Source organism: Balaenoptera borealis, assembly GCF_965194805.1.
Source record: "Balaenoptera borealis genome assembly, chromosome: 3".
NCBI lineage: Eukaryota > Metazoa > Chordata > Mammalia > Artiodactyla > Balaenopteridae > Balaenoptera > Balaenoptera borealis.
Window position 1 is genome coordinate 84,231,030 of NC_138866.1, and position 16,222 is coordinate 84,247,251.

The window sequence follows — 16,222 nt, forward strand, 5'->3', positions numbered from 1 at the left end:
AGGAGTTCATGCTAAGGGCCAATGGTCTCTAACCCAAGGTGATTCTCTTGGCAGCCGGGAAGACTTTCAGCGGATTCCAGAACTTGCCATCAACCCACTGGGGGACCGGATCATCAATGCCTTCTTTCCAGAGGGGTGAGTCCCTGCATTTATTGGGCTTCCTTTCTGAGGCTAATCGAATGTTGCTATTGGTTGGGTCATCTCAGACCATGATCCTCCTGATTATATTAGGCCTCTCTAACTCAATCATATCTAAAATATCTCTACTCAGAGAGGTCATTAGCCCATCTTCAAAGTTGTCTTTAATTTCTGTTTATCTTTGATGTAAAACTAAACATTTTTAAAACTTTTATTTGGAAATAATTTCATATTTACAGAAAAGTTGCAAAATTTGCAAACAGTCTGAGGAACACCTGTATGTCTTTTACCCAGAAGCATCTGTTGTATTGTTAACATTTTGCCTCATTTGTGTATGCTCTCTGTCTCAGTCCTAGCTAATAAAAACATCATTCAGGCCACATACATAATCACTACAAATTTTCTAGTAGTCACATTTAAAAAGTAAAAATAAACACGTTAAATTAATTTTGGATAAACAAGTTAAATTAACTTTGGCAATATATATTTTATTTAACCTGATATATCCAAAATATTATTCAATGTTATCAATATTTTAAAATTATTATTACATTGTATATTCTTTTTCATATTAAGTCTTTGAAATCTAGTATGTAATTTATACTTACCACACCTATCAAGTGCTGTAATAATATTAATATAAAATATTATGTATTCTTTTTTTTCCAGCTTTATTGAGATGTGACTGACATATAACACTGTATAAGTTTAAGCTGTACAACATAATGATTTTATATATGTATATATTGAAAAATGATAGCCACAATAATATTAATTAACACATTCATCACCTCACAGTTACTTTTTTCTTTTTTTTCTCTTTTTTATTTTTTAGTTACTTTTTTCTTGTGATGAGAACTTTTACCTCTCTTAGCAACTTTCAAAGATACAATTCAGTGTTGTTAACTATAGTCACTTTGCTGTACATTTCATCCCCAGAAGGTATTCATCTTATAACTAGAGGTTTGTACCCTTTGACCACCTTCATCTATTTCCCTCATTACCTATTGTATTCTAATATGTTACTGATATTCCAATTTTATCAGTTTATCCAACAATCTTTTTAGCATGTTCCCTTCCTCCAGTATAGGATCCCAGTCTGGTTCAGTTGTCATATCTCTTTAGCCTCCTTTAATCCAGAACATTACTTTACTTTTCTTTTACGACATCGACTATGGATATAGTTCCCCTACCACACACACACACACACACACACACACACACACACACACACACACACACACACACACACACACGCTTTCTCAAACAGATTTAGGTTTGTGTAATGTAAAACTAGGCTTTTGATATGCTTCACTAACCTAATACACTGCCTTCAAAGTGCTGAGTCAATATTTACTGATTCAATTAGGTACCTTTTCCTGAATAAAGCTTATCATATAATCTTGTTTTAAGTAATCTCTTTAACAATGTCTTCCTGGTTCCTTGTGACTTGTTTATATGACCCAGAGGACTTTAAAATGTTATATGGTTGCCAGTTCTTAATAATGAGACTAAGTGTCAGTGAGTACACCATCAGATAAAATACGTGGAGAGGAAATTTTAGAACTCTGAATTGAGAGCAAAGGAATTTGCAAGTTGAGAAGATGGTCACTCAGTAAATTTGAGTGACAGTCAAAGGGGAAGACTAGCAGCCAGTTCACGTGAAGACAGGACTCAATCAGACTGAGACCTGCCCTTTTCAGATGAGATCGGGCGCGTTCAGGGTGGTATGGCCGTAGACCCTGCCCTTTTCAGATTCATATTGACCATGAGTAATCACCTACACTTCCTCATTTTCTGATTTTTTTTTTTCTCTCCCTGAAATGCCCTGTTTGTTCCAGGTGTGGTTTTAGTGCTGAATGCTTGCCTTTTTTCACTTCCTTTTTTTAGCCCTTTCAGAGAACTGTTCAGAGATAACTTTCACTGCTGTTTTGTATCCAGACCTTTTGCATTGAAAAGGAAACCCCGTAGAGTCATTTTGCCAGCTTTTTTTTTTTAGTGTTCCCTAGTCACCATTGATTATTTGAAGAAGCAGCTTGTGGAAAGCGGTTTTATAAAGGCCAGACCACCTTTGTTGTGACTGTAGTGTTGCCTGTCACCCTTTGCACTGATCTCTTTCTTGCTAAGGGCACAGTGTGTGCTGAGGTACTTGAGGTACATATGAGGAGGCTGAGCCCGGCGCTGGGCTACACTGCTCGGCTCTTAGCACGCTGCACCTCTGCTTCTTGCTCTAATCAGATACAGATATTTGGCTTCTGGGTTTTTTGTTTTTCTCTGGTCGTATTTAGGTTCAATTTGTTTTTAAAGAATGAGATTTGAAAGTAGGACATTGGTATTTAGTTCCCTTTTACTCAGAGACATGCCAGTGATATATGTACTCATTTATCTGTTTGTTCTGGCATGTGACTCAGATCTTATTACACATTCCTTGATTCCTCAGCTCTTACTCACATTTTTTAGAGGTAACGCTCCATTAGAAGTATAGCTACCTTAAAGAATGAAAGGTCATTCGTTTGAGTTCAAGCGGCTCACAAGCTAGCCTTTGAACTCTACCTTTAGAAGGTCTCTAATCTCTGTGTTTGCTGGCACTTAGGAGACCCAACATACCACATCTGTTCAATGGGGTCAAAGACTCAGATGTATTTTTAGGTAGCCACAGGAACCAGGCAACCTGTTCTTTCCATGACTGTCTTAGATAAATAACTATGTCACATGGGACATTCCTTTTTAATATTAAAAACATTCTTTATTCATTCAAGTTTTAGAATTATTTCGTATAGGGTTACTGATTAGCCTGTGGCGTGATAAAAAGATTTTCTCTAATCTTAAGTACCCAAAAAGCTTTATACACAAAGAGGTCTTTCAAAACATTATGAGGAAAATATCTATCCAATTATGAGGGAATAATAAAATCATGATACAGCCACACAATTATTATGCAGATGGTTAAAATGTTTCAAAGTGTTTATACTGATTGTAGACATGCCTAAAAGTTTAAAAAAAGCAAGCTACAAAATTATGCAGTATGTTCACAATTATCCAAAAAACATAGAAAAATTACTGGGAGATATATTAACAATGATTGTGATTGATTGGTAGAACTAGAAGTGGTATTTTTCTTTTTACTTTTTATCAAATTTCCAAAAATGTATTTATTGCTTCTATAACTAAATAAACTTTACTTCAAAAGCAGCTTTTACATAATATGCCTTAACGTTAAAATATCACTAGGTACATGTGACTGCAGGGGAGACATGAGAGGTGGTTAGGGAGACACTGGGTTGAAATGACTTAACTTGCTGTTTGCTGCAGAGTCTGAAGCCAGTGAGTTCAAGTTCTGACTTGTCTGATAGCACAGCCCTGCTGCTACTTAAAATCCTCTCTGGGAAAAGAGAAGTAAATTCAATAGGTAACTGACTCTGGTAAGTCCTGTTACCTCTCTAAGTCTGGTTAATAATTTGTAAAGTAAGAATAAAACCTCACAAGCTTGTGGCAAGACTTAACTGCAGATATTTTATGAGCCCTAAAGTACCATGCGTATGGAAAGAGACCTCATTAAATGGACTTTCAGGCCACTCTAGCTAAACCTGTTAATGTATTGAATTCATAAGAAATAATCACCTTGCCTTGACTGACAAGGTGTTCTTTTTGTTATCTTTCCTGATCAGAGAGGACCAGGTAAACTTCCGAGGATTCATGAGGACCTTGGCTCATTTCCGACCCATTGAGGATAATGAAAAGAGCAAAGATGTGAATGGACCAGAACCACTCAACAGCCGAAGCAACAAACTGCACTGTAAGGAGATAAAGTCTTCTGGCTTAAAATATTTGCTTTTCATTTCTCCCAAATCATTTATTTACTCATTCATTCACTGAACAAGCATTTATTCAAACATAGTGGTTAAGAGCTCAGACCCTGGAGCTAAACTGGCTGGATTTGTTTTAATTAATTAATTTATCTATGTATTTTTGGCTGCGTTGGGTCTTCATTGCCATTCACAGGCTTTCTCTAGTTGCGGCGAGCAGGGGCTACTCTTCGTTGCAGTGCATGGGCTTCTCGTTGCGGTGGCTTCTCTTGTTGTGGAGCACGGGCTCTAGGTGCGCAGGCTCAGTAGCTGTGACGCACGGGCTTAGTTGCTCCACAGCGTGTGGGATCTTCCCGGACCAGGGACCGAACCCATGTTCTCTGCATTGGCAGGTGGATTCTTAACCACTGCGCCACCAGGGAAGTCCCAACTGGCTGGATTTGAATCCCAGCTCTGCCACTTTTTGGCCCTGTGTCTTTGGGCAAGTTACTTAAAATCTTTGGGCCTCAGTTTCCTTTTCTGTAAAATGAGATATTAAGGGGTTTCAAACAGGAAGGTTGTGAAGATTTAATGACTTAATATATGTCAAGTACTTCAAACAGTGCCTGGCAATAAGAGTTAGCTGCTAATATATCCTGTGTGCCAGGCACTGTGATAAGTGCTAGAGTGACAACAGTGAGAAAGACCCATCCCACCCTAGAATTTGATAGATACTGGGATGTGACTTAAGTAGGGGTGGACAGCTAGGTTAGTGCAAGACTTAATTTTTGTCCCCATGCCTCTTGTCGCCTTTCCTTGGATACTTGTTAGATTTCCCTCTGCCCTTTGTTGATTCATGTATGATATTCCCTAATCCCTTACAATACTTCTCCAAGAAATTAAAATTAAATTTCTCTTTTCATTCAACACAAGTTGAAACTGAAATTGTATTGAACTGGGGACTTCCCTGGTGGTCCAGTGGTTAAGACTCCCTCCGCGTTTCCACTGCAGGGGGCATGGGTTCGATCCCTGGTCAGGGAACTAAGATTCTGTATTCCGCGTGGTGCAGCCAAAAAAAAAATTGTATTGAATTGATTGAGCCCGAGCTTCTCTTGCTTGGGTGCACAGTGAAGTCTATGAAGCCACAGAATAAATGGGGCCCATCAAGTTTTTACTGAACAATTTAAAGAAAAATTAAAAGGCTTTTTAATACTGAAACAAATATAGATAATACATTACATACATTTAAAATATAGATAATACATTACATACATTTGAAAGATAGTACATGAAACTTAAACTTTAATTTGTAGCGCTTGGGCCGTATCCCCAGATCTCCCTTGCTTATAGGAGTGTGAGTTCACTCCTCTGTTAGTATTTCAGGTAAAGAGTTTGAGAAGTACTGAAATAACTTTTGTTGTATAAGACAGGGAAGATTTTTGAACCAAAATAATAAAACACTGCTTTTCTTTACCACAGTGTCATATACCTTAATGAAGAGTGGAAAACTTAAGTACAAAGAAAACTAAATATAAAAGAAAATAGAATTCTAATGAATTGTTCTCAAATTTATTGGATACTTTATGTTTATTAGTGAATTTCACTTTCTTCTTTCAAGACTAAATACTGTTTGAGACAAAGCCTTGTGTCTTAATGTTTTATGAGTTTTAGTATATATTTATTACATGTTTGCCTGATGCTGGCATTAGTATAGTAGAAATTTTCTTATTTAAAATGTTGTCAGACCAGGAGTTGATCAGTAATTGAAAAAGTCAGCTAAAGCATAGAATCATAGAAAAGAATACATGGTTTAACATTTTAATTTACCTTAAATTATTTAAAAACACATTCACTGGCCAGTCTTTAGATGTAGGACCAAGAGTTGTTTTGTTTTGTTTTGTTTTGTTTTGGTAAAGTTCTGCTGATGGGAGGTGTGTGACGTTTTTGTGTAGAACACATCTATAACGTATAGTCTAAGGTTTCTGGTTGCAGTTTCTTTTCAGTGGAAAGAGAACTTAAAGGTACTTATAAAGCATTCTGAGAATAGAATCTTCCTGCTGTTTACATTTTTTCCTTGATCTTTTGCAGTTGTCCTTCCACACATACTTTAGCAACAGTTTGGTGGGGTTCTTTTTCTTCAGTGCCTTAATATTGAGTCTTTCAAAAGCAGTCAATCTAATATTCATTTAAAAAATAACTTTCTTTTCACACGTTTCATTTCTTATAAAATTATATAGTTTTATGAAAAATACAAATAGCACAGTTCTAGCACAGTTGACACACCTGACTCTCAGTAAGCATCCAACTCAGCGGATGGAGTAGACACTCCAGAGTCGCCCATTGGCTACAACTATGCAGTGTGCTGCCATATCAGCTGGACCGATTTGCAGAGGGGAGGGGGAGCATCTGTGAATCCAGTGAGTTGGTTAAGAAGACATTTAAGAAACATTCTGTGCTAGGGACTTCCCTGGTGGCGCAGTGGTTAAGAATCCGCCTGCTAATGCACAGGACATGGGTTCGATCCCTGGTCCGGGAAAATCCCACATGCCGCAGAGCAACTAAGCCCGTGCGCCACAACTACTGAGCCCGCGTGCCTAGAGCCCGCACACTGCAACGAAGAGTAGCCCCCTCTCGCCACAACTAGAGAAAGCCTGTGTGCAGCAACAAAGACCCAACGCAGCCAAAAATAAATAAATAAATTTATTAAAAAAACAACATTCTGTGCTCTACGAAACTATGCTTGCTTTCCTAATCCAGGATTAGAGGAGGCTTTAAAGGTTATCAGGTGTAACACAGACCTGTTAACCTGAATTCCCTCTACAGCCTGGGCTCTACTTTTTTCAAGTCACGAATTCCCTTGGCAGTCTGGTGAATCCTGTCGACCCCATCTCGCAATGTTTGTGAATGCATAAAATGAAATACATAGGATTATAAAGGAAACCAATTATATTGAAATACAATTAACAAAATGTTAAAACAACTTTGTGATACAGTAATAAAGGTGTTTCTTTATTATACGCTAAATAACAGGATGTGACATTGGAGCCCTGTGGCTATGGAGCAGCTCTGTATCTTGAATGTGGTGGTGGTTACATGAAACTACATAGGTGATAAAATTGCGTAGAACTACACACACATGCACACACACACATGGTGAAATCCAAATCAACTCTGTGGATTGTACCACTGTCAGTTTCCTGGTTTTGATGGTGTGTTATAGTTATGCAAGATGCTCCCATAAGGAGAGGCTGGGGTGAAGGGTATATGCAAAGTCTTGAGATATTTGTACACCCACATTCGTGGTGGCATTATTCACAATAGCTAAAACAAGAAAGTAACCCAAGTGTTCATCAATGAGTGAATGGATAAGCAAATTCATTAATTCACATTGACCCTAAAGAAAATATTCCAGGTAGCATTAGGGGATTTGGTAGTTACTTAGTGTATCAGTGAGGATGCCTTCAGCTGACTCAGCTGACTTCAACAGTAAGGAGATGTATTATCTCACTTTACGAGTGAGGTGGGGCAAGCATCAGGGTTGATTGTGATGTCAAGGACCCAGGTTTTTCCTATTGCTCTGCTCTGCCATCCTTTGGGTCTGTTTCATCCAAAGGCATGGCTCCTCATGGTCACATGGTGGCTTTCAGTGGCAGCTGGGCTATGTGCTTCCCTATTCATATCTGACAGTGGGGAAAGAAAGACAGAGACAGAGAGACAGAATGCCCCCTGAAGCCATGGATGAGCTTCTTTTAGGAAGGAAGAAGGCCTGAATGCCACCGAAATGGCAGACTTTAGGGTGAGATAGAATAGTAAGTGCTGTGCAAGTTATGCATGGTTTTTACCATTACTTTAGTCTTGGCTTTCAGATCAACTTTTATAGGAAGCTGAACATGAATTAGAATTCTGTTGCATCCTATATGTTAGGATCACATTCATGTAAGTAGACCAGTGAAACCAGAGCTACAGAGGAGTCCTGGATGTCTTCTTCTCTGTCTGTTTTTGGTTTTCTCTGAATTTCCCACAGAGCTGTGGAAGCAGCAAGACGGCGCTTCTTGTTGTAGACTGAGAGCAACTGAACATCGTACACCTAGCAACACATTTGCTGCTAAGGCAAATTTGTTTATAGTCCATCTTCCTCAGAGAATAGTCTCTTCGAGGACTCTGAGAGCATGCTTTGTCCTATTTCTTTTTTATGCCGCAGTGGAAGAATGTCAAGGACAATCAGCAAGGCTGAACTGTACCTATGTAGGCACAGGCCCAAGCACACATAGTACTACTGCTCTGTTTGTCTACCAGGAATGGTTCCCTTATTGTTCTCCTCTTCAGGTCAGTGAGGTTATAAAGTCTGATGTGGAAGGTACAACCCATCTTAGAATGCTCCAGGGCATGGTAAGCTTCCTTTTTGATGTTCTAATTGTCCTCTTAAATAGTTTAAGTTTTTTATAACACATAATGAGTAATGTGGGAAATGAGTCTGCATGAAGATATTTTATCTGGACGATGAGGAATATTGTTGAAGTGGAGTTTGGGAGAGTAGCCAAGAAAAAACTGAGCAGCATTATTCACAACAGCCAAAAGGTGGGAGCAACCCAAGTGTCTGTCAACATGAATGGATACACAAAATGTGGTATATACATACAATGAAATATTATTCGGACTTAAAAAAGGAAATTCTGTCACATGCTACAGCATAGAAAAATTTACTTATGCTAAATAACAATAAGCCAGACACAAAAGGGTGAATATTATTTGATTCCTCCTCTATGAGGTTCCTAGAGTAGTCAAATTCATAGAAAGTTGCCAGGGCCTAGAGGCAGGGGGAAATGGGGAGTTATTAATGGGTCAAAATTTCAACTGGGGAAGATGAAGAAGTTCTGGAGATGGATGGTGGTGATGGTTACACAACAGTGTGAAAGTACTCAACTGTACACTTAAATTTTATGTTTATTTTACTATAGTGTTTTTTTGTTTTTTTTTAAAGAAGTAACCGTGATTAAAATGTAAAGGTTTGACTGAGATCATTCATTTGGTCTTTCATTAAGCAAATGTTTGAGCAACTCCTGTATGCCAGGCACTATTTTAGGCCCAGGATACAATGGTGCATAAATCAGATAAGGTCTTTGCTTTCAGAGATCTTACAATGTAATAAGGGAGATAGACTATATGGAAAAAGACAAATGAATAAACAGGATTTATGATCGTGGCAAGTTCTGTGAAGGAAATGAATAAGGTAAGATGAGAAAGTGATGGGGGAGGGTGTCACTGCTTTAGAATGAGTGGTCAGGGAAGCCTCTCTGAGGAGTTGAAACCTAATGAGCCAACCATGCCAAGAATAGCAGAAGAGCGCTCTAGGCAGAGGGGACAACTGGTGTAAAGGTCCTTGGATAGAAATGAGTGCTTGGTGTTCAGAGAACAAAGAAGCGTTATCAAGAAAGAAGTGAGTGGTAGGAGAGGAGAGCAGAGAGGTGACGGCGGGTAGATGACACTGATTGAGCTCTTCCTGTGTGCCAGGCACTGTTTAAAGTGCCTTTTGTGTACTAACTCATTCAGTCCTCACAACCCTATGAGGTGGATTCTGTTACTTTCATTTTGCACCTCTTGGGCAACTGAGGCACAGAGAGATTAAGCAACTTGCTCACGTAGACATAGCTAGTAAGCTGTCAGGCAGGACTCGGCAGAGTTAGAGTCTTTATTTATTTATTTATTTATTTATTTATTTATTTATGTATGTATTTATTTTAACATCTTTATTGGAGTATAATTGCTTTACAATGGTGTGTTAGTTTCTGCTTTATAACAAAGTGAATCAGTTATACATATACATATGTCCCCATATCTCTTCCCTCTTGCGTCTCCCTCCCTCCCACCCTCCCTATCCCACCCTTCTAAGTGGTCACAAAGCACCGAGCTGATCTCCCTGTGCTATGCGGCTGCTTCCCACTAGCTATCTATTTTACGTTTGGTAGCGTATATATGTCCATGCCACTCTCTCACTTCCTCTCAGCTTACCCTTCCCCCTCCCCATATCCTCAAGTCCATTCTCTAGTAGGTCTGTGTCTTTATTCCCATCTTACCCCTAGGTTCTTCATGACCTTTTTTTTTTTTCTCTTAGATTCCATATATATGTGTTAGCATACGGTATTTGTTTTTCTCTTTCTGACTTACTTCACTAGAGTTAGAGTCTTAACCACTGTACTGTATTGCTCTGCCGTCAACATCAGGAGCTCAGAGGAGGGGTCCAAGCTTGAGATGCACATTTGGGAGTTATCAACATTAGATGGCATTTAAAGCCCTGGGACTGGAGATGAGAGATGACAGCTCTGGAGACAGGAGAGTCCAAGTCTCCTGGATTAAGCACGGGGGGAAAGGGAGAGGAGGAGAGAAAAGAGAGAGAAGCTAACAGAATGGCTCAGTCATTTGGCATTTAACCATTCATTATCTCGGGGAAAATGCTGGTTCTGCTGGTTCAGGACCAGAGCTGAGTGACAGGAATCCAAGTCAGTTAAGAAATAACTACTGTTGCTGTAGTTTTTTCTAAAAGATCCTATCGTGTGATCGCTCTAGTTACCCCTCTGCTGGTGTCTTAGTCTGCTCAGGCTGCTATAACAGAATACCATAGACTGGGTGACTTAAGCAGACATTTCTCACAGTTCCGGAGACTGGACTCTGAGATCAGGGTGCCAACATGGTCGGGTTCTTGGTGGGGGCCCCCCTTCTGGTTCACAGTCTTCTTGCTGTATTCTCACATGGGGAGGGAGGTGGAAATGGAAAGAGAGAAGGATAAAGAGATCTCCTGTCTCCTCTTTTTATAAGGGCATTAATCCTATCATGAGGGCCTTGCCCTCATGACCTAATCTAACCCTAATTACTTCCCAAAGATTCCACCTCCTAATAGCACATTGTGGATAAGTTATGGTTCCAACATAGGAATTCTGGGGGAGACACAAACATTCAGTTCATGGCAGTTAGGTTTCAAAAATTAGCTTTTCAGCTTTTTGTAAATACTTTGGCAGAAAGGGGTGTAAGTGTTTATTACAGTTACCCCCCAATTAAGAAATTCAGAAACAGATATTTACGGGTTATATAGCAAACAGATTTCCATCGCAAAATCTTTAGTAAATAACACATTTTATGGTATTTTAGAAAGATGACAGCATATGCAGAAGAGTGTGTGTATGTGTGTATGTGTGTTTAATTTGGGAAATATATATATATATTTTTCCATTCATCTGTTTTTATTTTATATTGGACTATAGCTGATTTACAATGTTGTGTTAGTGTACAGGTGTACAGCAAAGTGATTCAGTTATACATATACATATACCTATTCTTTTTCAAATTGGGAATATATTAAACACACATTCCTTTAGGAACACTTGTGATCCTTGTCTCCTTCCCCTTGGAATCCAAACCTCCTAAGCATATAAAGTCTCAAATTTGATAAAGTTAGTTACTCAACTAACCAAATTAAAGAAAACAGACAAACATCAGAGCAAGTCTCTCCTAGTTACTCCCCCTTCCAGAATTTTAATATTGTGCCTTACAAAAAGTAAATTCGATTTTTCTAAAAGTTTTACTTAGACTTTTAGTGGACTCAGCACGCCCCCCCCTCCTTTTTTTTTCTTTCGGTGGAGGCAAGGAGTGATGTTTAAACTTTTAGATATTCATCCATGTTCTCTTGCCCTTGTACCTAGTATTAGCTCTGCCTGGAATGCCACCCTTCATCAGATTTCTGTTTGTCTTTCAAGACCTTGTTCAAATGTTACTTGAACCAGAAAGGCACATCTGCTATATGCTTTGTTCCCTGGTATTTCATATGTATGATAGCACTTGGACTGTATTAAAGTGCATAGTGTGTGTTGCTTTCCTCTACTAGGCTGTGGGTTCCAAGGACCAGATCCAAATCTGTATATCTTAATAACTCTAAAGCTGGATTTGGGCCTTTTAATATTGGCAGTACCTACTGAAAACCAAAAATCTTAGTGGCATACTTGAAGTGATTCAAAGCCTCAAAACTACAGTATATTCAGCTATAATTATAAGGTAGTCACTTCCTCAGTGTGATTTGTCACAGTGCCTATAAAATCATCCAGTGTTACCACACTTTTCACTTGGTGGCCCTTCAGGAAAATGGCACTCTCTGAATGATTTTTGCTCTTCTGAATTCTCTCTGTCAGATATCCTAGTTTCTAAAAGACTTATCTATTGTTAAAGAGGGAGAAGCATGAGAAGGCCAGGACACCATCAAATTCTTGGCATTTCTATTTGACACTGAAGTTCTTTACCTTCAGGATTCCCAAGTAGTTGAGGATTATTTGAAATTTGACATGAATTTGCCGAAGTGGTCATTTTTCCAGAGTAATACTTTGTGTAGTCAGCTGTTTGGTTGCCTCTGTGGCTCCTATTGTTGGCTCCCCCTGAGTGCGGTGCACGGTAGACTTGGGCTGTGTGAGATGGCCTAACTGACAGAGCCACTTACGGGTTTTGGATTTTTTTTTTTTTTAAACATTCTAAGTTAAGAAAAAGGACATTAGACTTATTAAGTTTTTGATTTGTGCAATGAAGGGCCATACTTCATCCAAGCTAAGATGCCATCAATTATGAGATGCATCCCAGTTTCTTAAATGTTACAATGTCTTTAAAAGCTCTACAGGTAATTGCAGTTGCTCTTGGAAAAACTATTAATTCATTGTCAGTTTTCTGTCAGGTGTCCCTTATATATTTAGTTCCTTGAGAAGGGGCAAAACACTATTGAATTTCCACTAAATTTCTGTTTTTTCCTACCAGTTGCTTTTCGACTGTATGACTTGGATAAAGATGACAAGATATCCCGTGATGAACTGTTACAGGTATGTGGGAGAGCTCCCATGCACACGGATAACTTATTCTCGTGGGCAGGAATTGTTCTTTCCTTAAGTAAGCATTTATTTAACACCTGCTGTATGCAGAGTCCTGTCCTAAATATAAAGCAGAGCGGATGACCTGGGGAAACTTGAAATGGCTGCTTTAGTTCTCACGGATGTCTCCACTATTTAAAAGCTAACTAAGTGCAGACTGGCACTAAACTATGTGAGATGGTTTAGATCAGATAGTTCATTTATTGTCAGCTTATTGGTAATTCTGATGACACGAAGGTAAATGCTGCTGTTTCGTATGTCCTTAGGCCTGATGTAAGAGTCAAGGAACTGCTGCTGGGACAATGTAGCTGAGCCACTACTCACTCGCCTTTGTTGCTCCCTGTAGATAATTCCCTGTTCTAATAGCAGTGACTGGCATTTCATCCTATTAGCATTGCCGTTCTCTTTCTCCCCGCTCCCCCTTCCCTAAATACAAGTTTAGGTGGGGAGAAAATTCTCCTTTTTTCTTTTCTTTTTTTAATATTTATGAATCTTTAGGGACTTCTGGTGGTCCAGTGGTTAAGAATCCACACTTCCAGGGCTTCCCTGGTGGCACAGTGGTTGAGAATCTGCCTGCCAATGCAGGGGACACAGGTTCGAGCCCTGGTCGGAGAAGATCCCACATGCTGCGGAGCGACTAGGCCCGTGAGCCACAATTGCTGAGCCTGCGCGTCTGGAGCCTGTGCTCTGCAACAAGAGAGGCCGCAATAGTGAGAGGCCCGCGCACCGTGATGAAGAGTGGCCCCCACTTGCCGCAACTAGAGAAAGCCCTCGCACAGAAATGAAGACCCAACACAGCCAGCAATAAATAAATGAATGAATGAATGAATGAATGAATCCACACTTCCACTGCAGGGACACAGGTTCAATCCCTCATCAGGGAACTAAGATCCTGCATGCTGCGTGGTGCGGAAATAAATAAGTTAACTAATTAATTAATTAAAGGTATTTTTAAAAATATTTATGAATCTTGAGGACCCTAGGGGACTAACACATTCAGGAATTTCCATGGGGAGATTTCTCTATTTCAAGATAAAACTAAAAAGTAAAGTGGTTTCTACTCACCCTGAAGTAAGTCTGAACTCATTGCCTTGAGAAGTCTTCTAAGTTGAGGTTAAGGACCAACCCAGGGTACTCCTACATTTCTGTGTCTGAGTAAAAACCAAAACAGTCTGCAGGTCAATGATAGTGTCCTTTGGTTTTGAATTGGGGACATCTTTCTTTTTTTTTTTTTTTTATAAATTTATTTATTTATTTTTGGCTGTGTTGGGTCTTTGTTGCTGTGCGTGGGTTTTCTCTAGTTGCAGCGAGCGGGGGCTACTCTTTGTTGTGGTGCGTGGGCTCCTCACTGCGATGGCTTCTCTAGGTGCGCGGGCTTCAGTAGTTGTGGTGCACGGGCTCAGCTGCTCCGTGGCATGTGGGATCTTCCCAGACCAGGGCTGGAACCCGTGTCCTCTGCATTGGCAGGCGGATTCTTAACCACTGCGCCACCAGGGAAGCCCCGGGGACATCTTTCTTCAGCAAGAAGAATTTAATTTATTTAAAATTGCTACATCTGGGCTTCTGAGTTCTGAAGAGAAAAAATAGAGGCAATCACTCTATAGTTGCATGTTTTTATCCTCTGGCCCAAATCTAGCTGCCAGAAAGATATTTTTTGGAGTGGAAGGTTGATTTGTTTTCTATTATTAGGATAAAAAAGCCTGCGGCAGGGAGTGAGGAGGAGATCATGTGGCCAGAGTGCCAGTCAGTGACTAGAGTGTTCCTCAGGCCTGAAATGACTTTAGGACAAATGTGCTCAAGGATTGTTGAGGTGTCAGAGAACTAATTTTATCCTACCAAGAAGAGGATTTGAACATTTTACCAAAGTTTACTTTTCTAGACACTGGCATTTCTAAAACATTTGGTAATATGTAGTTCTTAATTATTCAGTGGATATTAAAAAGTTTGTTCTTGGGACTTCCCTGGCGGTCCAGTGGTTAAGATTCTGCGCTTCCACTGTAGGGGGCTCAGGTTCAATCCCTGGTCAGGGAACTAAGATCCCGCATGCCGCTCTGTGCAGCAAAAAAAAAAGTTTGTGCTAAGTTTGTCATAAGGAAAGGCTGAGTGGTCATATATCCCTATTATGATTTTTATAAAAAGTTTTGGTTGGGGAATTCCCTGGCGGTCCAGTGGTTAGGACTCCAAGCTGTCATTGCTGAGGGCCTGGGTTCAATCCCTGGTCGGGGAACTAAGATCCCTCCCACACACTTCGAGGCACAGCATAAGATAAGATAAGATAGGATAAGATAAGAAAATAAAATTTCTGGTTGAACTTTTGGGGGTGATGGATATGTTTATTATCTTGATTGGGGTGATGGTTTTACAAGTGTGAACATATGTCGGAACTTATCAGATTGTACATTTTAAATGCATACATTTTACTGTATATCAATTATACTTCAATAAAGATAGTTGCTATACTCATTTTATGAGGCTAGCATAACTTGGACATGAAAACCTTGTAAGGACTGTAGTAAGAAAATTACAGCGCAGTCTCTTTCACTCACATAGATGTAAAAATCCAAAACAAAATATCAATACGTTGAATCCAGCAATATATAAAAAGGATACTATATTATAGCCAAGGTGGCTTTATACCAGGAATTCAAAGAATTCAAATTAGAAAACCAATCAGTAGTATTTCTCCACATTAACAGATTAAAGAAGAAAAGTTGAATGATCTTTTCCATAGAATTTTAATAAAATTCATCATCCATTCATGATTTTTTTTAAGGTAGCAATGTTGACTTTTTTTTTTAATTTTTAAATTTTTATTGGAGTACAGTTGATTTGCAATGTTGTGTTAGTTTCTGCTGTACAGCAAAGTGAATCAGTTATACATACACATAGGCCCACTCTTTTTTAGACTCTTTTCCCGTATAGGTCATTATGGAGTATTGACTAGAGTTCCCTGTGCTATACAGTAGGTCCTTATTAGTTATCTATTTTATATATAGTAGTGTGTATATGTCAATCCCAATCTCCCAATTTATCACCCCCACCGATTCATGATTTTTTTTAAAAGTCTTAGAAAAATATAGACGGGAGCTTTCTTAAACTGATAAAGGGTATATACAAAAAAACCTCACCACACATTAAAAAAATAGTAATAATAAAAGTTCCATTTGCTAATAAACTTCTGACTGGAACCAAAAGTGACACCATGGAGAGGTGGAAAGAGCATTGGCAGGGTGTGGAGGCCTGGGCAGGGGGCTCAGGCCACTGGCTTTTGGGACCTGTGTCCAGGCACTTTTGGCCCTTTATGTCCTCATTGACAGACTGGATGAGTGATTTTTAAGACACCACCACTCCTGTCTCCACCCCACTGTATACACACAGCACACACTCACAATTCAGTTCTAT

The 16,222-nt window shown here is 39.3% G+C and overlaps 1 protein-coding gene across 2 annotated transcripts in view; it reads left to right on the top strand.

Annotated features, from left to right (window-relative positions):
• Positions 1–16,222, top strand: part of CHP1 (calcineurin like EF-hand protein 1) — a 37,907-nt gene that overhangs the window by 18,512 nt on the left and 3,173 nt on the right. For both annotated transcript variants that reach the window (XM_082387285.1, XM_082387284.1), the window contains exons 3-5: positions 55–135; positions 3,807–3,934; positions 12,711–12,772. In XM_082387285.1, coding sequence (XP_082243411.1) covers positions 55–135; positions 3,807–3,934; positions 12,711–12,772 — 271 coding nt within the window. The remainder of the gene's footprint in view (positions 1–54; positions 136–3,806; positions 3,935–12,710; positions 12,773–16,222) is intronic.